This window comes from Acinonyx jubatus, chromosome A1 (genome assembly GCF_027475565.1).
Source record: "Acinonyx jubatus isolate Ajub_Pintada_27869175 chromosome A1, VMU_Ajub_asm_v1.0, whole genome shotgun sequence".
In the NCBI taxonomy this organism is placed as follows: Eukaryota; Metazoa; Chordata; class Mammalia; order Carnivora; family Felidae; genus Acinonyx; species Acinonyx jubatus.
The window spans coordinates 192,782,093-192,804,996 of NC_069380.1; the positions used below are offsets into that span (position 1 = coordinate 192,782,093).

At 48.5% G+C, this 22,904-nt stretch overlaps 2 protein-coding genes across 4 annotated transcripts in view; one reads left to right on the top strand and one right to left on the bottom strand.

Annotated features, from left to right (window-relative positions):
- The window catches only part of SLC36A1 (solute carrier family 36 member 1), a 170,693-nt gene that overhangs the window by 81,012 nt on the left and 66,777 nt on the right, over nt 1–22,904 (bottom strand). Inside the window, exon 10 of one of the 2 annotated variants that reach the window (XM_053199962.1) lies at nt 18,656–19,323. The exons of the other annotated variant lie outside the window; for it this stretch is intronic. Within the exon in view, the coding sequence (XP_053055937.1) occupies nt 19,313–19,323 (11 nt within the window). The 3' untranslated portion in view covers nt 18,656–19,312. Of the gene's footprint in view, nt 1–18,655; nt 19,324–22,904 lie in introns of those variants that run through there. 2 annotated transcript variants of the gene reach the window in all.
- Nucleotides 1–22,904, top strand: part of FAT2 (FAT atypical cadherin 2) — an 83,504-nt gene that overhangs the window by 58,529 nt on the left and 2,071 nt on the right. For both annotated transcript variants that reach the window (XM_027077495.2, XM_053199939.1), the window contains exons 15-23: nt 161–375; nt 1,363–1,500; nt 2,106–2,249; nt 4,400–4,597; nt 8,076–8,886; nt 13,256–13,401; nt 17,369–17,810; nt 19,675–19,828; nt 21,480–21,937. In XM_027077495.2, the coding sequence (XP_026933296.1) occupies nt 161–375; nt 1,363–1,500; nt 2,106–2,249; nt 4,400–4,597; nt 8,076–8,886; nt 13,256–13,401; nt 17,369–17,810; nt 19,675–19,828; nt 21,480–21,937 (2,706 nt within the window). The remainder of the gene's footprint in view (nt 1–160; nt 376–1,362; nt 1,501–2,105; nt 2,250–4,399; nt 4,598–8,075; nt 8,887–13,255; nt 13,402–17,368; nt 17,811–19,674; nt 19,829–21,479; nt 21,938–22,904) is intronic.

A 22,904-nucleotide genomic window follows, 5' to 3' on the forward strand; every position in this document is an offset into this window, starting at 1 on the left:
TAAGAGAGGAAGGAAGAGATGATGGAGGACAGGAAGGAGGAGATCTGTTTCTCCCAACCCTGTTGAGCTGCCTCTCGTGGGGTTCAGCTCAAGACCCCTCAGCCCTCTGCCTTTGTGGTCCCAAATGCTTCATTGCTCTCATTATCTCTTGTTTCTTCAGGGATCCTGTATGTCAACAGGAGCCTGGACTTTGAGACAAGCCCCAAGTTCTTCCTATCCGTAGAGTGCAGCCGGAAAGGCTCTTCCTCCCTCAGTGACATGACTACAATCGTGGTCAACATCACTGATGTCAACGAACACCGGCCCAGATTCCCCCAGGATCTGTACACCACAAGGGTCTTGGAGAACGCTGCCGTGGGTGATGTCGTGCTCACAGTAAGGATCTGCAACTTTGCCCTTTGGGAGGCATGGACTTGGGTGGGTTCTTATCTCCTCCTCCCCCAGATGTCTGTGAGCATGGGTTAGTTAATCAGTTTGTATACTATAGACTTGATTCTGACTTGTAGCCACTTGGCCAAACTGTTTCTCATGACAGAGGGTCTCAGGGCCATGTTCGATAAGGTCTAGATCACGTATTGATAGAGTGGGGCATGGGAGAGGCCTTAGAGGGGGTCTCTGTCCAGAGGCGCCAAGGTCTGGGAAGGACCTGGTCACAGTGTGTGATGTGGAGACTCAGTGTGGGGGGAGGGGCACCAAATAACACTTCTTTGCATTCAAACATGTAATTGCTCCCTACTATATAGAGTGAAAACAAACTCATATTCAAAGTTGACCATGACCTCTCCTTATTCTGCCTTCTCGTCTTATCTCCTTCTACTCTCTGACATGTATCCTATGCTCCAACCACCGAAGAAGATGTGCCTTTCCCCAAACAGCCTCTGCACTTTCATACATTCTGGGCTCATGTCTGGAATGCTGGCTCCACTCCCAGAAACCCTTCTTATCCTTCTGGGACTCATGAATGCTTTGCTAATCTCCCCAGGTAGAATTTACCACTGTGTTCTCTGTGCTCTCATAAAGCTGATCACACTTTTCCTCAAATCAGAATGACCCATAACATTAGACATTAAACTTCCCGGTGGGCATATTCATTTTGGCATGCCCCTCACCTCCTAGTTCCGGACCTAGCATCCTGTCGGTATGAGTGAATGAGTACATGAATGAACCATGGCATGCTGAAATCTATACTACGATATAAAATGAAGAGATTCCTTTGGTAGGGATGACTGTGGCCCATGGGACTGCCACTCCGATGGCAATCATTGGAGGGGACACTCATCTGTTCCCTTTACACTCCCAGGGGCCAATATTCCCTCAGGTCCCTTTTGACCTCCATTCACAACTACCCTCCCACTGCTGCAGGTGTCAGCAACTGATGAAGACGGACCTGTAAATAGTGCCATCACGTACAGCCTGGTAGGAGGGAACCAGCTCGGGCACTTCACCATCCACCCCAAGAAGGGGGAGCTGCAGGTGGCCAAGGCCCTGGATTGGGAACAGGTGAGTCATGTGGGAGGGGCCCGACCCGAGCTCATCAGAGCAGAGGTATGGTCCCAGTTGCAGGTCCAGAGAACTGTGGTCAGCACCCCATGCTGACTTCTCCAGACCTGCCCTCACTTGTTTTCTCTGTGTGGTCTCTGTGGCCTATGAGGCCGGAGGCAGGAGAGGGACTAAGTGACCCTTAACCTCCTTTAGAGGAGCTCAGGCTAGCTTCTTACTATTGACAAGGAGCCATTAGATAATAAATCAATAGTAATAAATCAATAATAAATTCTTGTTTACTGAGCACCTGCTCTGTGACAGGAACTTTGCTAAGTGCTTTACATACATTTGGTCCTTAAAATAATCCTAGGGCGTGGGTCCCAATAATCTCACAGATGTTTAGTCACCTTCTCCACGTCTCACAGCTAGGAAATGGTTCAAGTGGAAATCAAACCTATTTCTTCCTGACTCCAAAACCTGGACCCTAAAATAGTACGTACGGGCAATGGAGGCAGGCATAGCGGAGCGTCTCCATCTTATTTTGGGGAAAACATTAGTGATGAGTCATGGGGCAGAACTGAGGGGTCTTGTTGCTAACTCTCTATTGGCATCTTGCTATACAGACTTCTAGCTATTCCCTGAGGCTCCGAGCCACAGACAGCGGGCGGCCCCCACTGCATGGGGACACAGACATCGCTATCCAAGTGGTTGATGTCAATGATAACCCGCCGAGGTTCTTCCAGCTCAACTACAGCACCTCCGTCCAGGTACGCTTGAGCTTCCAAAGACATCTTGAAGCCTTCCTGCCTTCATCTCCCTCCTAGTGGAGGGTGCTCACCACTGATATCAGTTCACCCAAACATGGGCTGTGACCTTGCCAACTGATATCCGTAATGGCAACACAGCCTGCAAAAGGGGACTATGAATTACAGCATTGACAAATAATCGGGCAATGTGCTAGGCACTTGCACATCCATTACCTCATTTGGGACCTGCATAGCTGCATGAAACAGGTAGTACGGTAACCACTGCCCCCCGCCCCCTTATTCGTGGTTTTGCTCTCTGTGGTTTCAGCCAGGCTGACCCCTAGTCAGTCACGGTCCAGAAGCTGGTGATCGCCTTCTGACATATCATCAGAAGGTCAGTAGTAGCTTAATGTACATCACACAGGCTGTGTGCTTTTGTCGTTCATCTTACGTCACTTCATCATGTAGGCACCTTACTATCCTCACATGGTCACAAGAAGAAGGGTGAATACAGATACTTAGAGAGAGAGAGAGAGACCATACTCACATAACTTTTATTAGAGTATATTGTTATAATTTTCTATTTTATCATTATTGTTGTTAATCTCTTATTGTGCCTCATTTATAACTGAAACTTTATCACAGGTATGTATGTATACAAAAACATCCCAGTATATACAAGGTGTGGTTACTATCCATGGTTTTTAGCATCCACTGGGGATGTTAGAACATATCACCAAGGATAAGGAGGCCTACTCTGTCCACTTTACAGGTTTTTAAAATGGAGGTGCAGAAATGTGCCATTGTTAGAATGTGGCAAATCTGGGATTTAAATGCAGAAGATTTTCCAGATCTCATGCTATTTTCATCATACTGATGGTTTACAAATGGGATTTGAAGAGGGCCTAGGGATTTACCGGGGAATTGTGACCATAAGAAGTGAGGGAGGTGAGGACGAGGATAAGACGGCAGAATCATGGGTCCTGCTATGTATCAGCCAGAGTCATTCACTTGTTTGTGTATTATGAGTATTAGGTAGGATGCTTTGACTGCCAATAACAGATTATCTGACTAAAACCTTGTTTAATAATAAAGATTTATTTCATGTAACAAAAGGTATGATGGTGGGAAGTTCTATTCCAGAATTGGTTATTTCACCAGAAAAACAGTATCACAGCTTTGAGCTAGCTTCTTTGAAATTCCCTCACCTTCTTTCTCATGGTTACAAAATGGCTGCTGCAGCTCCAGCATCACATCCTTGTCTAACCATCTTCAAAGGCAAACAGAAGGGGACTTCCCCCCACTCTGTTTTTAGCAAAGAAGAAAACTTCTTAAAACCCTCATCTGGTTGACTTCTCCAATGATCAGAATCAGATTACATGATCAACATTAAACCAAAAACTGGCACTTGAAATCAGATTTTATAACTGACTTAGACCAATCATAGTCCATCTCTTCTTAATAAGGACACAACTTTTCTGAGATACGGCCACCCCACACCTGAACAAATGTCAGGTTTTGTAAGAAAGGAAGGAAGGAATGTCTATTGGATAGGCAACCATTAGTTTCTGTCCATCGGATTTCTGTTCATAGATAGGATTTTGTTGCAAAAAGACAGTGAACCACCACTGTGTTATAGATACTGAATTCCCATGTTATGGAGCAAAGACTGGAACAGTACCCAGGAAATCTATTTTTTAGTTGAATTCCTACGCGTTTTTAAATGTTCTCATTGAGTGGCTGTTCCATTGGTCTTCTAAACAGGAAACCATTTATAAGTGTTCAGTTGACCCTACGAATCCCAAAATTTCCACGTGGATCCCAGACGCTTACGAATTTATATACATGAATCGCCAGCTGTGTGAACTTGCACAAGTCACCTTCTGTAGGATAAGGGGACTCTAGGGACCCTTCTGGCCTCCAAGGGCTTTGTTTCTAAGACCCAGCACTGCCCTCAGGAAGCTCTTGGTCAAGATTGGCAGAGCCAACAACTAATTCAGAGGCTGGCAGAATGAATGAATGAATGAATGAATGACAGCTCGAGGTCCAGGCATGGCCTGAGAGCAGCCAGAGTGCTGAGGACTTAGCCCAGAGGAGGGGACCCAGAAAGATGCAAAAGGAAGGACTGGAATTCATTTTGCTCTTTGATTTCCTGTCACTCTCTGTCTCAGGAGAACTCACCCATTGGCAGCAAAGTCCTGCAGTTGATCCTGAGTGACCCAGACTCCCCCGAGAACGGCCCCCCCTACTCATTCCGAATCACCAAGGGGAATGATGGCTCTGCCTTCCGAGTGACCCCTGATGGATGGCTGGTGACCACCATGGGCCTGAGAAAGAGAGTCCAGGAGTGGTATCAGCTTCAGATCAAGGTGAGAGCTGTGTTGGGCCACTGGTGGTGACCATGGGGACAGTAATGTGCTGGCAAAAGCACTGTCAGTGCTCCTATTATTAGGGGGAAGTGTACAGAGCTCTCACTAGGTGCTGGGCCCTGGGTTAAGTTCTCCACGGGTCTCATTGCATTAAATCCTCGCAATGGGCTTTAGGGCAGGTACAATTACCACCCCCGCTTTACAGATGTAGCAACTGAGGCACAGGGAGCTTGAGCGCCTGGCTTAAAGCAATACTGCTAATAAGTGGCAGAGGTGGGTTGCTCCAGATCAAACACTCTGACCCTAGAGCCTAAGCTCTTAATTCCTACACTGCCTCCAGGCAGAACCATACCCTCACTCTGGCTCTAACTCCCTGAGCCAGAACAGCTCTCTGAACCTCACAGAAATTGGTGTGGGGTCCAAACTGGAGAACATATATACGTGTGAAGGGGATCACGGTGATGTTGCAAAGGGCAGCCCGAGAACAGCCAAAGTAAAGTTGTCAAGATGGTGGCTAAACGTTTCTTCTTCATTTAATTCCCTCAAAATCCCTTTCTTAAATCTCAAGTCACAGTGGATCCTATTGTGCTGTGAACTTCTTCCCTGGGATCAGGATGACGGATCCATCCATTCATCCAGCCAGCCAGTCAGTCATTCACTGAGTCTTTGAACAACTATTGAGCACCCATCACGTGTCAGCCCGTATGCTTGCTGCTAGTAATGTAGCAGGGGGAAAGAAGGGGATGGTCCTCATGGGCTTTTGATTCCAATCACGGGGATAAACAATAAACAGATGAAGAAAGAAAGTGATGAGAGGCTCACAGGGCACAGGGGAGGCATATTCAGAGGATGACTGCCCTCACGAGGAGGGGACCTTGGAGCTGGGACCTGAGAAGTGAGCTGTGTGAAAATGGTCAGGAAAGTGTCACAGGCAGGAACAAGATGAGCCAATGTCTCAAGCCAAGAGTTTAAGCTCTGGAACAAGCGCTTGAAGTGGCCTCAGATGGAGCTAATGTGGTCAGCGTGGTGATCTATAATGGGAATAAGCTGAAGACATGGGGTGGCTGGGTCATGGAGGTCTCATAGCTTGGGTGACCATATACGTGAGGTCCAAACTGCAACGCTCTTGAGAGGGAGAGAGGCACTAAAAACATTCATTGGCGATCATTGAGCCACAACAGGATCAATTAGTGAAAATCAAGACTGACCCGGGCAAACCAGAAAGTACAGCCAATCCTAACTATAAGCCTTGGTATTACTTTTATTACTACTTCCAATCTCAGCTGGAGCCAATGGTGCTGAAACCTTGAGCTGATAATGAAGTCGCAGGGAGTGGATAGATTAGGGACAAGCTCTGCATGGAAATAAACAGAAGTTGGTGATAGATTGGAAACGGGGGGGCGGGGGAGAGAAGAATCAGGGGTGACTCCCAGGTTCCTGGCTCCAGTGAAGACTGGGTGGTGGGGCCACTTATGAGGCTGGAAAGATGGTGGGGTGGGGGAAGAACAGGTTTATGGGGTAAAGTGAGGATCCTGTTTTGCACCGGTCACCTTTCAGGTGCCCATGAGACATCTAAGTGTCCAGCAGGTCGTTGGGAATGAGAATCGGCAGCTCAGCACACAGGTGTGGGCTAATGTAGAGGGTTCTCAAAGCTCAGGGCATGGACATGACTGCCTAGGGAGAGATGAAAGAGAACAGCTTCCTGAACTCTGTTTCTTGACCCAGACAATCACTCGGTAGCTATCGGCATCACCATCTCCTGCATTTGTCCTGTATTTCCACTTTCGTTCACTGGGAGGTACTAGAGGCCAGCAAAAAAACGGGCTATGGACCCAGGCAGGAGTTCAGATTCTGCTCGGGACTTAACCTGCTGTGTGACCTTCGGCGAGTTACTTGACCTCTCTGAGCCTCAGTTATACCTGCTGTAAAATGGGAGATTTCGTGGCATCTATCTCGTAAGAAAGGCGAGGGTTTGGGTTAGTGCTGATATGCTATCTCATATATGCATTGGAAGCATTTAAAAGTGACTGGCACACAGTTTTGCTCACAGTGATGCCAGCTGTATGTTATACTTAGCAGTGGTCTTAACTACTCTCATTGCTATTGATGACCTCATCTGTGTTATGCACAAATCCCAGTAGTAGGTGTCATTTCACAACCTTCTCCCCCCATTCAAAGCACGGGAATAAGATACGACTCTAGAGAAAGTTGTGGAGGCCCTGGGCTGACAGCTGTGAAAATGATAACGTCCCTGAGGAGAGGAAGGATACTTCGTTCTTGCTAATCTGGACACAAAGTTGCAGGGATGCTTGGCAAAACGTGAAAGGAAAAAGGCATTTTTTATTTACATTCTCTTCCTTGCTTAACTGAGGTCACGGCATGGCCTTGTTAAAACCTTCGTGGCTTTTCATGACTCTGACATAAAACCTGACCTTGTGCTCCTCAGCCCATAAGTGACTGGGCGGCCTCCCTTGAGCCCTCCTCTGCCCTCGGCCCTGCCCACTCGCTCCAGCAGCCGGGGCCCCTTTCTGCTTGGTGGAGCTCATCACGCTCTTTCCACCCGAGGGCTTGACGCTTGCTGTTCCCTGTGTCACCTGCTCTTCTCACCTCTCCTCACCCCTCAGGACTCAGCTCCTCAGAGATGCCTCCCCTCCCACCTGATCTTCACTCTTCACATCTCTTTCAGTCTTCACATCTCTGCCCCATGCTCCGGTGATTTCCTTCACGGTATTTCCTCCGAGTCTGACATTCCCTTGTGTATTTAGTGATGTATCTATTGTCTCTGGCCCGGGGAAAGGACTCAGCGAATATCTGTTAGCTGAGGGACAAAGGCCCACTCCAACCCCAATCACATAGTAAAGGGGTGTCCAAGGAGAACCTCCTTAGGCTGACAGGGACCACGAAGGATGCACATAGGAATCACGAAGAGACATGTGATGCGTCGCTTAAGGAAGGAGACAGGGGGCACCTGGGTGGCTCAGTCGGTTGAGCATCCGACTTTGGCTCAGGTCATGATCTCGCGGTTCGTGAGTTCGAGCCCCGCATTGGGCTCTGTGCTGACAGCTCGGAGCCTGGAGCCTGCTTCCGATTCTGTCTCCCTCTTCCTCTGCCCTTCCCTGCTGGCGCTCTGTCTCTCAATAATAAATAAACGTTAAAAAATTTAAAAAAAGGAAGGAGACAGAACGAGGGACGTTGGAGAGGAAGGAGGCTCGCGTTCGAGTGGCCAGAGAGATTTAGGAAGAGGCTCGGAGAGATGTCAAATGAGGAAAGGGAGCTCAGCTTTACCATGTGGTAGGGGATGGAACTCCCTCCACAAAACCTCCAGTGCGTTTGGAGTCCTTGTTTTCTTTTTCACCTCTGACAGCGCGTTGAGCCTGCCCCCTGAGCGGAGAGACCAGGCTGCCCAAGGAGGCCCGGCCTGGTCTGGGCCACCGCCAGCTGTAGCCCATGGTGACGGCAGTGCCTGTTCTGTCCACAGGTGTCAGACAGCGGCATCCCTCCCCTCTCGTCCTCGACGTCCGTCAGAGTCCACATCACGGAGCAGAGCCACTACCCACCCTCGGCCCTGCCACTGGAGATCTTCATCACCGTCGGGGAGGAGGAGTTCCAGGGGGGCATGGTGGGCAAAATCCACGCCACGGACCGAGACCCTCAGGACACGCTGACCTACAGCCTGGCAGGAGAGGAGACCCTGGGCAGGCACTTCTCAGTGGGTGCAACTGATGGCAAGATTATCGCCACCCAGGGCCTGTCTCGCGGCCGCTATGCTTTCAACGTCACCGTCGATGACGGGACCTTCGCCACCACTGCCGGGGTCCACGTCCACGTGTGGCACGTGGGGCGGGAGGCTCTGCAGCAGGCCCTGTGGATGGGCTTCCACCAGCTCACCCCGGAGGAGCTGGTAAGTGACCACTGGAGGAACCTGCAGAGGTTCCTCAGCAACAAACTGGACATCAGACGAGCTAACATCCACCTGGCCAGCCTTCAGCCTGCAGACACCACGGCTGGGGTGGACGTGCTCTTGGTCTTTGAGGGGCATTCCGGAACCTTCTACAAGCTCCAGGAGCTGGCATCCATCATCACTCGCTCGGCCGAGGAGATGGAGCAGTCGGTGGGAATTCAGATGAGGTCAGCCATGCCCGTGGTGCCCTGCCAGGGCCCACGCTGCCAGGGTCAAAGGTGCCAAGAGACGGTGCACCTGGACCCCAGGGTGGGACCCACCTACAGCACAGCCAGGCTCAGCATCCTGACCCCGCGGCACCGCCTGGAGAGGAGCTGCTCTTGCAATGGTGAGTGACGGGCTTCTCCAAGATACCCAGCACTGCGGGGCTCAGCCAGACTGGCTCTGGGGGTGGAGATCCCAGGGACGCCCCGGGGGGTAGTGAGAGGGGGGTTTTAACAGGGCTAAAGGCCACAGTCCACAGGCCACCGCGAGACAGGTGGCAGCCTCCCCAAATCTAGTCATGGAACAGCACCCCATTCCCGGCCACTTTTTGGAGTTTTGAAAATAACAGTCAGGAATCAAGAGGCAAGTAAGTAGCATGATGGCTAAGAGCAGACTCTAACATCAGACTGCCTGGGTTTGAATCCCAGCTCTGCCACTTGCTCGCCAACTAACCTTAGGAAAATGATCTAGCCTCTCCATGTCTTTGGGCAGTTAGAGGAATTAAATGAGTGTTAAATGTCAAGGGCTTGCTAAAAAAAAAAAAAAAAAAAAAAAAAAAAAAAAAAAAAAAGAACCAAATAGAAATGAAAAAATAAAATAAAATAAAAATAACAAATAAGGGGCACCTGGGTGGCTTGGTCGGTTAAGCGTTCGACTTCGGCTCGGGTCATGATCTCACGGTCTGTGAGTTCGAGCCCCACGTCGGGCTCTGTGCTGACAGCTCAGAGCCTGGAGCCTGTTTCAGATTCTGTGTCTCCCTCTCTCTCTGCCCCTCCCCTGTTCATGCTCTGTCTCTCTCTGTCTCAAAAATAAATAAATGTTAAAAAATAAAATAAAATAAAAATAACAAATAAGTATCAAGGGCTTGCTTAGAAAAGTGCCTGATAGGGGCGCCTGGGTGGCTCAGTTGGTTAAGCCTCCGACTTTGGCTTAGGTCGTGACCTCACGGTTTGTGGGTTCGAGCCCCGCGTCGGGCTCTGTGTTGACAGCCTGGAGCCTGTTTCAGATTCTGTGTCTCCCTCTCTGCCCCTCCCCTGCTCATGCTCTGTCAATCTCTCTCTCTCTCTCTCTCTCTCTCAAAAGTAAACATTAAAAAAAAAAGTGCCTGACATACAGACAGTGGTCAGTAAACATGAGTTACTGCTACTTCTTCTACTGTTATTACTGCTACAGCGTGGTGCTTATAATCTCAAGATTTAGACTAGACAGCTCAGGTTCAAACCCCAGCTCCACCTCTTGCTAGCTGTGTGACCTTAGGTGGGTTGCCAAATCCTCTGAACTGTAGTTTCTCAACTATAAGGTAATGAAAATATTACCATCTGCCTTCTGGAGTAGGTTTGGGGAGTAAGTTATTTAATGGATATAAAAGCACTTAACCTTGGCCGGGCCCATCATAAGCACCCCGTCAGTGATGGTTGCCATTCACACGGTGGCGGTGGTTGCTAGAAGGACTCTGCTGTGCGCCAGGCACTGTGTCTACGTTACCTGAACTGACTGTCACCAACACCCTGAGAAGCAGGGTCACCAGATCCAACTACAGTGGAAACTGAGGGATGGGGATTGTGTTGGTTTGCTCGACGCTGCACAGCCTCCAACGAAGGGCTGCTTACTTAAATAGCCATGTGTCCTACTCTAAAGCTTGAGCTCTTTACCGCAACCCACAGGAAGTTAGTTGTCTGATTAGACTCAACTCCAGCACCCCTGGCGTCAAGAATCAGTGCTCTGGACCCGCTTGGGGATGTTGGCAAAGGGAAAACAGCATCGCCTCCCCTTCACCATCGCCCCCTGCCTGGCCTGGCCTACCTTTATGGGTCTCCCCAGTTTGCATTAGGGAAATTCTTTCTCCAAAGATTTGTGGGCTTTTTCTAGGTCCCACTGTATTCAGGCTGGGTGAGCTACTCTGGGTGGGTGCGGAAGGGAAGGGTTTCCCTTCTGTGTCTCTTGCCCCAGGGTTGCCTGCAGGGAACGCTGTGCTGGCCGAAGGTTCCCTTGCGGTCACCTGGCACCAGACAGCGGAGGTTCTAAAATTCATGCTTATTCAGAATCATCTGGGGAGTGTGTTTTTAAAGAGAACTGCTCCTGCGTATCACCTCCAGAGTCTGTTATTCAGAAAGTCTTGGGTGAGGCCTAGAATTGGCATTTTTTAAATAAAGTTTTTAGGGGCGCCTGGGTGGCTCAGTCGGTTGAGCGGCCGACTTCGGCTCAGGTCACGATCTCGCGGTCCGTGGGTTCGAGCCCCGCGTCGGGCTCTGTGCTGACAGCCTGGAGCCTGGAGCCTGTTCCCGATTCTGTGTCTCCCTCTCTCTCTGACCCTCCCCCGTTCATGCTCTGTCTCTCTCTGTCTCAAAAATAAATAAAGGTTAAGCTGAGGGTTGATGGGGGGTGGGAGGGAGGGGAGGGTGGGTGATGGGTATTGAGGAGGGCACCTTTTGGGATGAGCACTGGGTGTTGTATGGCAACCAATTGGACAATAAATTTCATATATTGAAAAAATAAATAAATAAAATAAATAAATAAATGTTAAAAATAAATAAATAAATAAAGTTTTTATTTTAATTCCAGTACAGTTGACATACTGTATGTGTTACATTAGTTTCGGGTGTACAATAGAGTGATTCAGTAATTCTATACATTACTCAGTGCTTGTCATGATAAATGTATTCTTAATGCCATCCCCCTATTTCTCCCATCCCTCCCCCCACCTCCCCCCTGGTAAACTTCAGTTTGTTCACTACAGTTTAAAGTCTGTTTCTTGGTTTGTCTGTCGGTCTCTCTCATCCTCTCTCTCTCTCTCTCTTTTTCCTTGGAATTGGCAGTTTTAAACAGCATCTCAGGTAGTTCTGAAGCAGGTGGTCCAAGGTCTACGCTTGGAGAAATATTAGAGAGGCTGGCCCACCAATCACCAGAATCAATTAGGGTTGTGTTGTTACTTCTTAAAACATTTTGGTGAAATGCGGCACACAGAAGGATCCATGGACCCCTTGTACAGCCCAACTAGTTTTCACAAACCAAACACACCCGTGTAACTAGCACCTGTATCAAGGATCACTTCTCGGGAACCTCCCTTGTCTCCTTTCCAGTCGCTACACCCATCGTGGGGAGGTTTTTTTAAATGCAGACTCTCGGGGCGCCTGGGTGGCCCAGTCCGTTAAACGTCCAACTGTTGGTTTCGGCTCAGGTCACGATCTTGCGGTTTTGTGAGATCGAGCCCTGCTTCGCCCCTTTCTGTGCTGACAGCGTGGAGCCTGCTTGGAATTCTCTCCTTCCCTCTCTTTCTGCCCCTCTCCCCCATCACTCTGCCTCTGTCTCAATCAAAATTAAAAAATACACTTTATAAATAAATAAACAAAACACAGATTCTCTTGTTCCTCCAGAACTACTGAGTCATACTCTCTGAGGGTAGAGCGTGGCATTCTGTATTTTAAAACTCTCTCCAGCTGGTCCTGATATTCAGCCAGGTCTGAGAATTCCTGATCTCCATCATCTTCAATATCCCATTGAGTAATGACCTACTACAACGGAATTGCCAGCATCAGAGAGTCTTAGACTTAGAGTACAACAGACTCTTAGGATCTTGAAATGCCATGTGCCTCAGGCTTTCTGGTTCTTCCTTCTCCTCTTGGCTTTTATTCTCTCTCTTCAACAATCTGGGAGATCTAGGGCCTATACAGCTGCTCCCCTTGCTGGACAACTGATAAGCTTATCCACACTGAGGTTTTAGGGATTCAACAACTGAACTCACTTCTGGGGAAGGTAGTAATCTGTATAATGTAGCATTTCCCAAGGCAGGCCCACACAACGCTATTTCCAAGGGCTTTGAATAGGTGGTCCACATAAGAGGGTCCCCTGGTCAAACAAGCAGGAGAAACTCAAGTTTAAGTGAAGACTCCTTACTCTGCAACCGTGTGTTACCAATTGCTACAGGGCGACGTGCGTGCAGGACTTTACAGAAGTTTGGGCCCTTTCCTTAATCGAAGGGTCCTCTCCACCTCTCACAGTGCTTCATATGGTTAAGAGCTTACTCAAATGGTTACCTTCCTAATGGTGAAGGAGAGATCCTGAGGCAAATGACCTTTGTGGTATTCCTGAAATCACATATATATGCAGAATCCTCTCCAATTCTACCTCCTTCTTCCCCCAGTGATGTCAAAAACAACACAGAAACTACGTAGGGTAGAAATTTTCATGTCCACACATTTCATTGGTTACATTTCCAGCTTGATTCTTGCTTTCTTACTGGTTTGGGCTCACAGTTCCTCCCTCAAGCTGGGACCCAAGGCAAGAGTTTCTGGGGCCAAAAGAAAGCATGCAAGGTGATGGCCCGTGTCTAGCTGCATGGCCCTGGACAAGTAACCCCCCACCCCCAAGAAGCCTCATTGTTTCATCTATAAAATGTGAGCAATGTCACCTAAGGGTTGAATGAGACAAAGTCAGCTCGGGGACTCCAAGGGGACCTCTTCATAAGGAGTTGACATCTCTGGTTGCTTCTCTAGGTACCGCCACAAGGTTCAGCGGTCAAAGCTTTGGACGGTACCGTCTTCCAGAGGCTCAGAACTGGCACATCCGGTTCCGTCTGAAAACACTCCAATCACAGGCTGTTCTCCTGTTCAGCAACAAGACAGTGTGTATCTCCCTGAAGGTAAGGCACTACATCCTGAGGGATTTCATGTGGGTGTGCCAGGCTGTTGGGGGGCAGCAGGGGGAAGAGCCAAGAAGCCCAATTTCTGGCAAAGAAAATCCTGCATGGTTTTCAGGGATGATAGTGTGACTACTGAGTTAAGATGCAAGGCCTTCCACTTGTGAAGGCCAAAGCCCCCAACCTGGAGATCTACATCCAAGGACAACCAGAGGTCAGACTGCTCTGTGGGAGGAGAGGGAGCCTCTGAAGATAGAGGGAGAAATGGATGAGGCCACCTGGCCAGGGTGGTTTTTTGTTTGTTTGTTTGTTTTTGTCACTTTTGCTGCGTAACAGACAAGTGTTTCCCAAGATGGGTGGGAGGCTGGCTACACCAAGGTGCTCAAGGCTACAAACCCAGCATTAAGTTACATGGACTCACATGGAAGAAAAGTGAATTTTTTCAGCCCCTCTGATTACATCTCATAGGACATCTCAGTTTGCCTGCCTCCAACACTCAAGCCAATCTCCCAGGTTGACAAAGCAAAAGACTTTGGCAGCTAGTTAGAAATTATTATGCCATAAACATTTAGTGACCATCTACCTAGTGACAGGCAATGTTCTAGATGCTTGAGTCTCATTGGTGAATAAGACAAAAATCTCTCTCAGAGTTTTCACCCTACAGGGGGAAGACGGACAATAAATATAAATATAATGGCTCAGAAAAGTATAGTTTGTCCAAATGTGATAAGTGCATTGACTTAAAAAAAAAAAGGATAAGGGGGATCAGGAGGGTAGGGGGGGGTTGCAGTTTTAAGTAAGGTGATCAGGGAAGGCTTCACTGAGTTGATAAATGAACCATAATGTGAAGGGGGTGAGGGTAGACATCTGGAGGAACAGCGTTCTAGGGAGAGGGAATAGCAATGCAAAAACCTTTTGGTAGGAGAATGCTTAGCATGTTTAAGGAACATCCCAGACATTAGTAGTAGGAGTCGAAGTCAGATATATAATGGGATGAGGGAATACCTATAAAGTTCTCATAGGCCACTTAAGGGCTTCAGCTTTTATTCCAAGCAAAATGGAGGGCATAAGAAGGTTTGAGCAGAGAATTGACATGATGTGACATATTCAAAAGGGTCGCCATGGCTCTGGTTGATAAGCAACTTTAGAGAAACAAGGATAAAAGCAGAGGGAACCAGCCAAGAGCCTATTGCAATAATTCAGGTGAGAGATGGTGGTGGTCTAGATCAGGGTAATGACAGTGCAATGGGAGGAAGGGTTCAGAATCGGGTAGATTTTTGAAGGTAAAGCCAACAGGATTTCCTGATGAATTGAATGAGGGCTGGGAGAGAAAGCAAGGAGTAAGTTTCAGCCTGAGTGACTAGAAGGAATGGAGTGGCTGCCAACAGACCCTGGGAAGGCTATGGGTAGAACAGGTTTGGGGAAGATTGATAGCTCAGATTTGGAGGTGTAAGTCTGAGATATCTATTGAACTTCTAAGTGGAGCTGGATAAACAAGTATAGTGTCTGTGAGAAAGGTCTGGGGTAGAGATGAAGATCTGGGAGCATTCGGCATATACTCAGTATCAAAAGCCATGAAACTGAGTGAGATCACCAAGGAGTGTAGATTGGAAAAAAGATTAGACCAAGGATTCATCCTTGTGACACTTCAACATCGACAGGCCTGGGGGAAGAGGAGGATCCAACAAAGGAGACTGAAAAGGTGCAGCCAGTGATGTGGGGGGAAACCAAGAGTATCGTATCCAGGAAGCTGAATGAAGAACACATATCATGAAGGAAGGAGGGACCAGCTGGTAATGTGCTGCTCTGAGAGGTTAAATGAGATGGGAAGTGATATTAATCATTGGATTTGACAACACAGAGGTCACTGAATACCCTGAAACCAGTGGTTTCTGTATCATGGCGGATGGTGGGTGGAATTTTGCTACAAAGAGGGAGCAAAGAAAGTGATATCTCATGGGAGAAGTGGGTTCAAGACATTTTTTTTTTAAGATTAGAGCAATAACAGCATTTTTGTGATGACTGGAATGGTACAGTAGAGAATGAACAATTTGTGATGTAGAAAAAAAGAAAGAGTTGATGGAAACTCATCCTTGAGGAGGTAAGGGGGTTGTGATCTAGTGCATGAATGGAGGGACTGGCCTCCACCAAGGTGGGGAGATGTGATGGTAAGAGTGCCGATAAGTCCCAACCTGGTTGCTAAGAGCAAGGATGGGGAGGGGGAATCAGGAGTCTCAGGAGGGAGAAGTTGTGAGAATAGTCATCTGGGAGAGTAAACCGACTATGGAAGATAGCACCATAATTAGGCACCATGAAGGGCTCATTTGAGACTCACGGTCATGAAATTAAAGAGAGGTCAATAAGCAAGCCTGAATGTTTTTCTCCAGCCATGTTTACCTCCATGATGCTCACATACAGTTGGGGGACGGTTGGACTTTACCAGATTTGTGGGTTTGCCAAGTGACTTCTACCAAGAAAGAGAGGACAGGAACTTGGCTATGGAATTTAAACTGGATAAGGAGACAAGTGAGGACCTTACTGAGGTCGAGAGACAATGGAAAGATGATGGGACCAGTAGATTTGTGGTCCTAACCAAGTGAAAGGAGTGATTTAAGGACAATGTTTTGAGTCTACATTCTGTAGTAATAGTAAGTTTCCTTTTCAAGTACATAACGGTATAGGTAGTATTCAAGCAGGGCAAAAATTGGGAAAGTGGGGTACAAACAAGCAGCTACTTTCTATAAAACACTGGATTGGATTTTCAAATTTCACCCAGAAAAAGCTCTACACAGCCGAGTAAGCAGAAGTTCTATCTCTTGGCCACAGTAGTCCTGTTTCTTGGGCTGAGGTAAACTAAAATGATTTAACCTAGTGTTTTCTCAGATTTCTTGATTTCAGGACTTTTCACACTCTTAAAAATAATTCAAGATCCTAGGGAAGTTTTGTTTATGTGGGCTATAGCTATCACTATTTTCAGTATTAGAAATTAAAACTGAGAAATGTTAAAATCTTTATTTATTAATTCATTTAAAAAGAGGGGCGCCTGGGTGGCTTAGTCAGTTAAGCGTCTGACTCTCAGTTTCAGCTCAGGTCATGATCTCACTGTTCGTGAGTTCAAGCCTCACATCAGGCTCTGTGCTAACACTGTGGAGCCTGCTTGGGATTCTCTGTCTCCCTCTCTCTCTGCCCCTCCCCTGCCCTCTCTCTGAAAAATAAATAAACTTAAAAAAAATAAAAATAACAAGAAACTTATTACATGTTAACACAAATACCATATTTTTGTGAATAATAATTACATTTCCAAAATTAAGAAAAAAGAAGAGAGTGGCATTGTTTTACATTTTGCATATCTCTCTTACACATGTATGGCTCAACAGTAGGCAGCTGGATTTTTAGATGTACCTCTGTGTTCATCAGTTGTGGTAGCACATGTCTGGAAGTCTCCAGCATATATTCGTGAGAGAATGAGAGGAGAAAAGGCAAATAATGTCTTAGGATTGTTATAAAAATGGTCTCCCTCTGTGGATCCTCTTGAAAGGTCTTAGAGACCTACTTTGATTACAGTGGAACTGTTGAAGAAGGGGGGGGGGGTGAGGGAGGTTTTTGGTGTCCCTGAAGGCCAATGTTGAGGAATGTACTACAAAGGCCTGCAAAGAAGAATCCAAAAGACACAGTCTCAGTCAGCAAGGTATCTCTGGGCCTCAGTTTCCTCATCTGTGAAAGGAGATGCCATCCCTACCCAGATCATCCATGGAGTGTGGTAAGGGCCAAATGAGACCATAGACAGAAAAGTACTTTGAGGGCTTTTATACTCCACAAAGACAATGTCTAAAACAGCCTTAAAAGCCACCAAACGCTACCTCCCTGACCCATGAAGACACAACTGACATTCTTTGCCCAGGCAGCTTGTTAGCAATGCTCTTCCAAGGACTTCTTGGCTTTGCTGATGGCATCTGGGCTTTCTTTGCAGCTGGTCGATGGAGTGCTCCAGCTGGAATACCGTTGCCCAGGTGGTTTCTATGGAAATCTTTCCTCCTGGCTCCATGTGAATGACCAAGAGTGGCACTCCGTTGTGGTGGAGGAGACAGACACTTCCCTTCGCCTCTTGGTTGACAGATCCAGCGACACCTCCCTCATGCTCCCAAAGAACTGCCGGGGTCTCAGGCCTGAAGGGGACCTCTTTCTGGGTGGCCTTGTTCTCTTGCGTTCTTCCCCAAATGTGTCCCAGGGCTTCGAAGGCTGCCTGGATGCAGTTGTGGTCAACAGAGAGGCACTGGAGCTGCTGGTCCATGGCAAGAAGGCATCAGGCTTGCTGGAAAGGCAGGCCCTCACCCAGTGCTGCGTGCACAGTGATGACTGCAGCCAAAACCCATGTCTCAATGGCGGACGGTGCTCACAGACCCGTGGGGCAGGTAAGGGCTGGAAATGACTCCAAGGCTTATCCCAGGAGGCTCTTCAGAAGACCCTAGCTTGTTGACCTAGCAATCATATGTCACTGGAGAGTTTACAAAGTATGTTCCTTCAGCACAGCGCCATGAGGGAGAGAGGGCGTTGGAACAAAGTCACCAATGGCTCCACTTTACAGCACAGGAAACTGCTGGGTTGTGTAAGGGATACCCAGATTGGTGAAAGGCACATGGCTGTCAGGGGAGAGAGGCATGTTTGGGGTGTAGATCCCAGTGGAGCACTCCTGCCCTCTGATTCCAAACGTCTCTCTCCTCCCCTTACTATGTCTTGAGTAACGGGTTGGGATCTGCTAGGTTTACACCACGGGGAGGCAGGAGTCTTTGTTCTTCCTCAACAAGGACTGACTTGTTTGGATGAGACAGGCACTAACAGGGACCTCTGGTGCCACAGGTTGAGTTCATCATACACCGTAGGGTTAACATTGGTCGGTGCCAAGTTTCTCTTTTTTATTGCCTTTTAATCTATACTCAGCTGCCTTTCCCCTTCCCCAAGCCCATAGGCAAGGATTTAAAGTTTTTAAATGAGTTCTTGCAAACTGTACATTATTGGTTTTGCACATGCTTGAATTTCTGATTATGTAAGTGATACGTAACCTTTTACACTGGTCCATCCACGCTGCCACAGTTCGTGTCCATTGCCACAGTACCCCAGCGTGCCCACGCGCCCTCATTCTCTCCCTCTCCACTCAGCTAGCGGCGAGCACCCTGGTGGCTTCAACATCCCATCTCCATCAACAATGCTGCATGAATATCCTCACACGTATCTTCTTGGGAACCTGCACATGCACACACCACGCCCAGGGATGGGATTCGCATGCCCAGAGAATGCAGATCATCATTTTGACTCAATAGGGCCAAATCGCTCTTCAGCGTGTCCACACAGCCCGCACTTTTGCCAGCAGGGCATGAGGCTCCTATATCTCTGTCAACACTCGGCATCCTCCCGTTTTCTCATGTTTGCCCGGGTGATAGGACTGTCGTTTCCATCTGCGAAATATCGAAGGAGGCCAGCCCTCCTGTCTGGCCGCACTACCAGGCAGCCGTTATCTTTCACCCTTGTGCCAGCTGCCTCCCTGCTCCCTCATTTCTCTGCCCCCACCTGTGTTTTCCAGCAGGGCTCCAGAGGGATCTTTATACAAAGCAGGTCTGAGTGCATCCGTTTCCTGCTTGGAACCTTGCAGTGGCTTCCCCTTGCTGTTAAGATGGAGTCCTAACTCCTAATTCCTGCATCAGGCTCTTGGCGGTGCTCTGGCCCCTCCCACCTCCCTGGCCCTGCAGCTCCCTGTGTCCCTTGGCTCCCTAAGCTCTGTTGTTCAATGGTGATGACTAATATACCGATATTCTACACAACTGGTTCAATAGGTCGGAGTCCCAAATTTGCCATTTACCTCCTGTGTGAGCGCGAACAAGCGTCATATGTTCTCTGTGCCTCATTTCCTCACCCGCCATCAACCTGTACCTGTTGAGGATGACATAACCAGCTTCAGAGTTGTTATGAGGCTCAAATGGGCTAACACTTGAAGATTCTTAGAACGGTGACCAGCACTGAATAAGCGTTGTCTGGGACGATGAGGATATCCACCCCTATTCTTCAGATGCCGGTCCTCCGAAGACTATAAGTTGTGTGAGGGCAGGGAATCACGTCTTCTTGCCCAGCAGGGCAGCACACGGTGCTCGTCACAGAAGGAGGCATTCAATAACTAAACGTGAACACGTGGGTCTGCAAACATGCCGAGGCCTCCCCTCTGTCCTGGAGGGCCTCTCAGCCTGCAGCTGCCTGACTGTCCCCCATCTCCTCCCTCCCTCCCAGGGTATGTCTGCAGGTGTCCCCCACAGTTCTCTGGGAGGCACTGTGAACAAAGAAGGGAAAACTGCACTGTGACACCGTGCCTGGAAGGTGGCACTTGCATCCCCTCCCCTGAAGGAGCTTCCTGTAACTGCCCTCACCCTTACACGGGAGACAGGTAAGCATAGGGGGGGCCACCTGCCATTGGCTCCTCACCCTGGGTTTGGCCCCATGAGGGAATGAATGACGTCTGCACTCTGACCTCCGGAGAGGCCAATGGGAGACCAGGAGTGGAGTGTTCCAGCGACCTGGCTTCTTGGTCTTTTCCATGGGTGAGGCTTCTCCCTCCAACCACCTGCATCAGAGCACTCAGAGGAGAGTTCTTATTAAGATTTCTCAAGCCTTATTCTGAACCTACTGCATCAGACTCACTAGGTGCGGGTTCACGAATCTGCACTTCTAATCAACTCCTCAGGCTTTTCTAATCTTTGCCGAAGTCTGAACATGGCTAAAGTTCTTACTCTCTTGCTCTGGACCGCGACTTCTCAGAAAGTGGCCCGGGGACAATGACTCCTCTAGACAAATGACTCCACATTGTCCACTAGGACAATGACGCACTGTTGTGGGTCTCGAACCCCACTGTAAGCTACCTGTGCCTTGTATTATGTTGGCCTGGGGGAGTCCAAGAATCCTCAGATCCCTAGAATCCTAGAGGTAAAGAGGCCTGGCAATTATCTAGGTTTATGGCTCCCCAGCTTGGGAGCCTTTAAAAAATCATCAGGGATACTTGTGGAAAATACAGATTTCTGGGCCTACTATATCAGAATATCCAAGGAGTGAGGCCTGGGATTCTAATTAGAACAAGCTTCCAAGGGATCCCCTTGCCGTCAGTGTGTGCCTAAGATAGCCACTGATGTAGTTCACCCACTCACTTTACAGATGGGAAACTGAGGCCCAGAGAAGGAAAGGGCCGGTCCAAATCCCTCCACATGTTTATGACCCAAGTCCTTTCTCTCAGCACCTGGCATTTCTGGCCTCACAGCACACCTCTCTGCAGTACATGTGCCACAGGGTACTTCCTGCCTGAAAGTGGGGTCTGCATTTTACAAGAGGAACTGGGGAGGACAATGTCTAACCCCAAAGGACAAACTGTTGGTGGTGAAGTTTTAGACACTGGGACTCAAGCAGGATGGAGGAAGCCTTTCCCAATATCCCTCAAAAGTGGACAAAACTGGCCACAGAAGCCTCCCTCCTATGAGCCTTGCTCCATGAAATGCCAAGCTGACAGTGATCAGAGACGTCATACAATTCCAAGTACTCTCTCTGAACAAGTTGTCCAATGTAAGGTCTGTGCAGGGTCACGTTGGGTTTCTGTGACCTCCTGAAGAACAGTGGGTAACACTGGCACCCTGTTGCCATGGCTGGGTGACTGCTGAATTGTAGCTGGGACTCTGACATTATTGCTGAGGACAGCTGGGTATGTTGGTTGCCTCAACCACAGTATACGATTGGAAGTCTCACCTTAATGATGGAGAGTATATCCAAAACCTAGATCTCATGAGTGGGAAATAATGGATGGGCCCAGAGCCTAGATTCCAAATCTAGGTCATGAATGAACATGTAACTGACTCCCACACCCTACTGGTGGAGGATGGAAAGTTCTAAACTTGATACGTGTGATCATTACCAACCCTTTTCTTTTTTTTTTTTTTCGGTTGAAAATCAGAGAAGGTAGGCTTGAGTGTAGGAGTCCATAAATCTTTGTGAGAGGGGACACAGAAAGGGAAGTGTAGTGACTCAACCCCCCGACTACTTCTCTGTCTCTGCAGGTGTGAAATGGAAGCAAGGGGCTGCTCCGAAGGTCACTGCCTAGTCACCCCTGAGATCACAAAGGGGGACTGGGGACAGCAGGAGATTCTAATCATCATAGCGGCCCTACTGTTTATCGTTTTAAGCACAGTTGGGCTCCTCTTCTACTGCCGCCGTTGCAAGTCCCACAAGCCCGTGGCCATGGAGGACCCAGACCTCCTGGCCAGGAGTGTTGGTGTAGACACCCAAACTATGCCTGCCATCGAGCTCAACCCCCTGAGCGCCAGCTCCTGCAACAACCTGAACCAACTGGAGCCCAGCAAGACCTCAGGTCCAAATGAACTTGTCACTTTTGGACCCAGCTCTAAGCAACGGCCAGTGGTCTGCAGTGTGCCTCCCAGACTCCCACCAGCTGCAGTCCCTTCCCACTCTGACAATGAGTCCATCATAAAGAGGACATGGTCAGGCGAGGAGATGGGTCAGTATAGCCAGAGGCCCTCGGCCTCTGGTATTGATGGAATACGGTTGTAGACTTGAACACTCCATTACGTGAAGCCACCATCCAGTCTATCCCTTTGGGATGGGATATGAAGGGATGTGTTCAAGGTCACAGTGCACTAGTGGACTGGACCAGATGCCAGGTCTCTGGTCTCAGACTCTGTGGCTCATTCGATTGCACCATGATCCCCTCATCCACATTTCAACTCATTCCAGAGGACTGATATCTATGGCAGAAGCCTGTAGACCCTGGATAGGGGTGAATGGGATCCTGGGGGGTGAAGGGGGGGCGGGGCTTCTGTACCTTTAGGCTTTTCTTCAAAAAGGAAAGAGCAGTAGTCCCAACTTCTGGCCATCCAGTCTGGAGGTACAGCAGCCTTGGGCCAGACCTGGCTGACTTACAGGAGGGACCTCTCACTTTTGGCTCACTAGGAGGTGAATTCGTAAAGTGCTGTATATTTTCTGGTTTATTCACCAATAGTTGAAACAGGTATTTTCATAAACTTTTTGCTGATAGGGTAATTTGGGGCTCTTAAAAACACAGTAACTTGTTCTAACTCACCCAACTATTTAGTAGCAAGGACAGAGCAAGGACCAAGGATGCCTGGTCTCCAATCTTCCAAGCCATATCTTATTTAATCATGCTCTGTGATAGATGCCATCACACACACACACACACACACATACACACACCCACCACCACCAAACCGTGTGTCTGTTTCCTTCAGTCAAGGAGATGTAAGTTACCAGTAGGAGCTGGGATGGAGTAGCTGGCCCCAGCAGCGGGGTGTGGGCTGTGTGGAGTTGTCCATATTCTTCCCTTATTCACTGACTCTTCGATCATCGGCACATATTTGCAAGAGGAGCTGGCTTTGGGTTAAACCTTTGGCCGTGAAGTTGGCTGTATTGAATTCTAGATATCAACCTAAGCTGCCAGAGACAACACG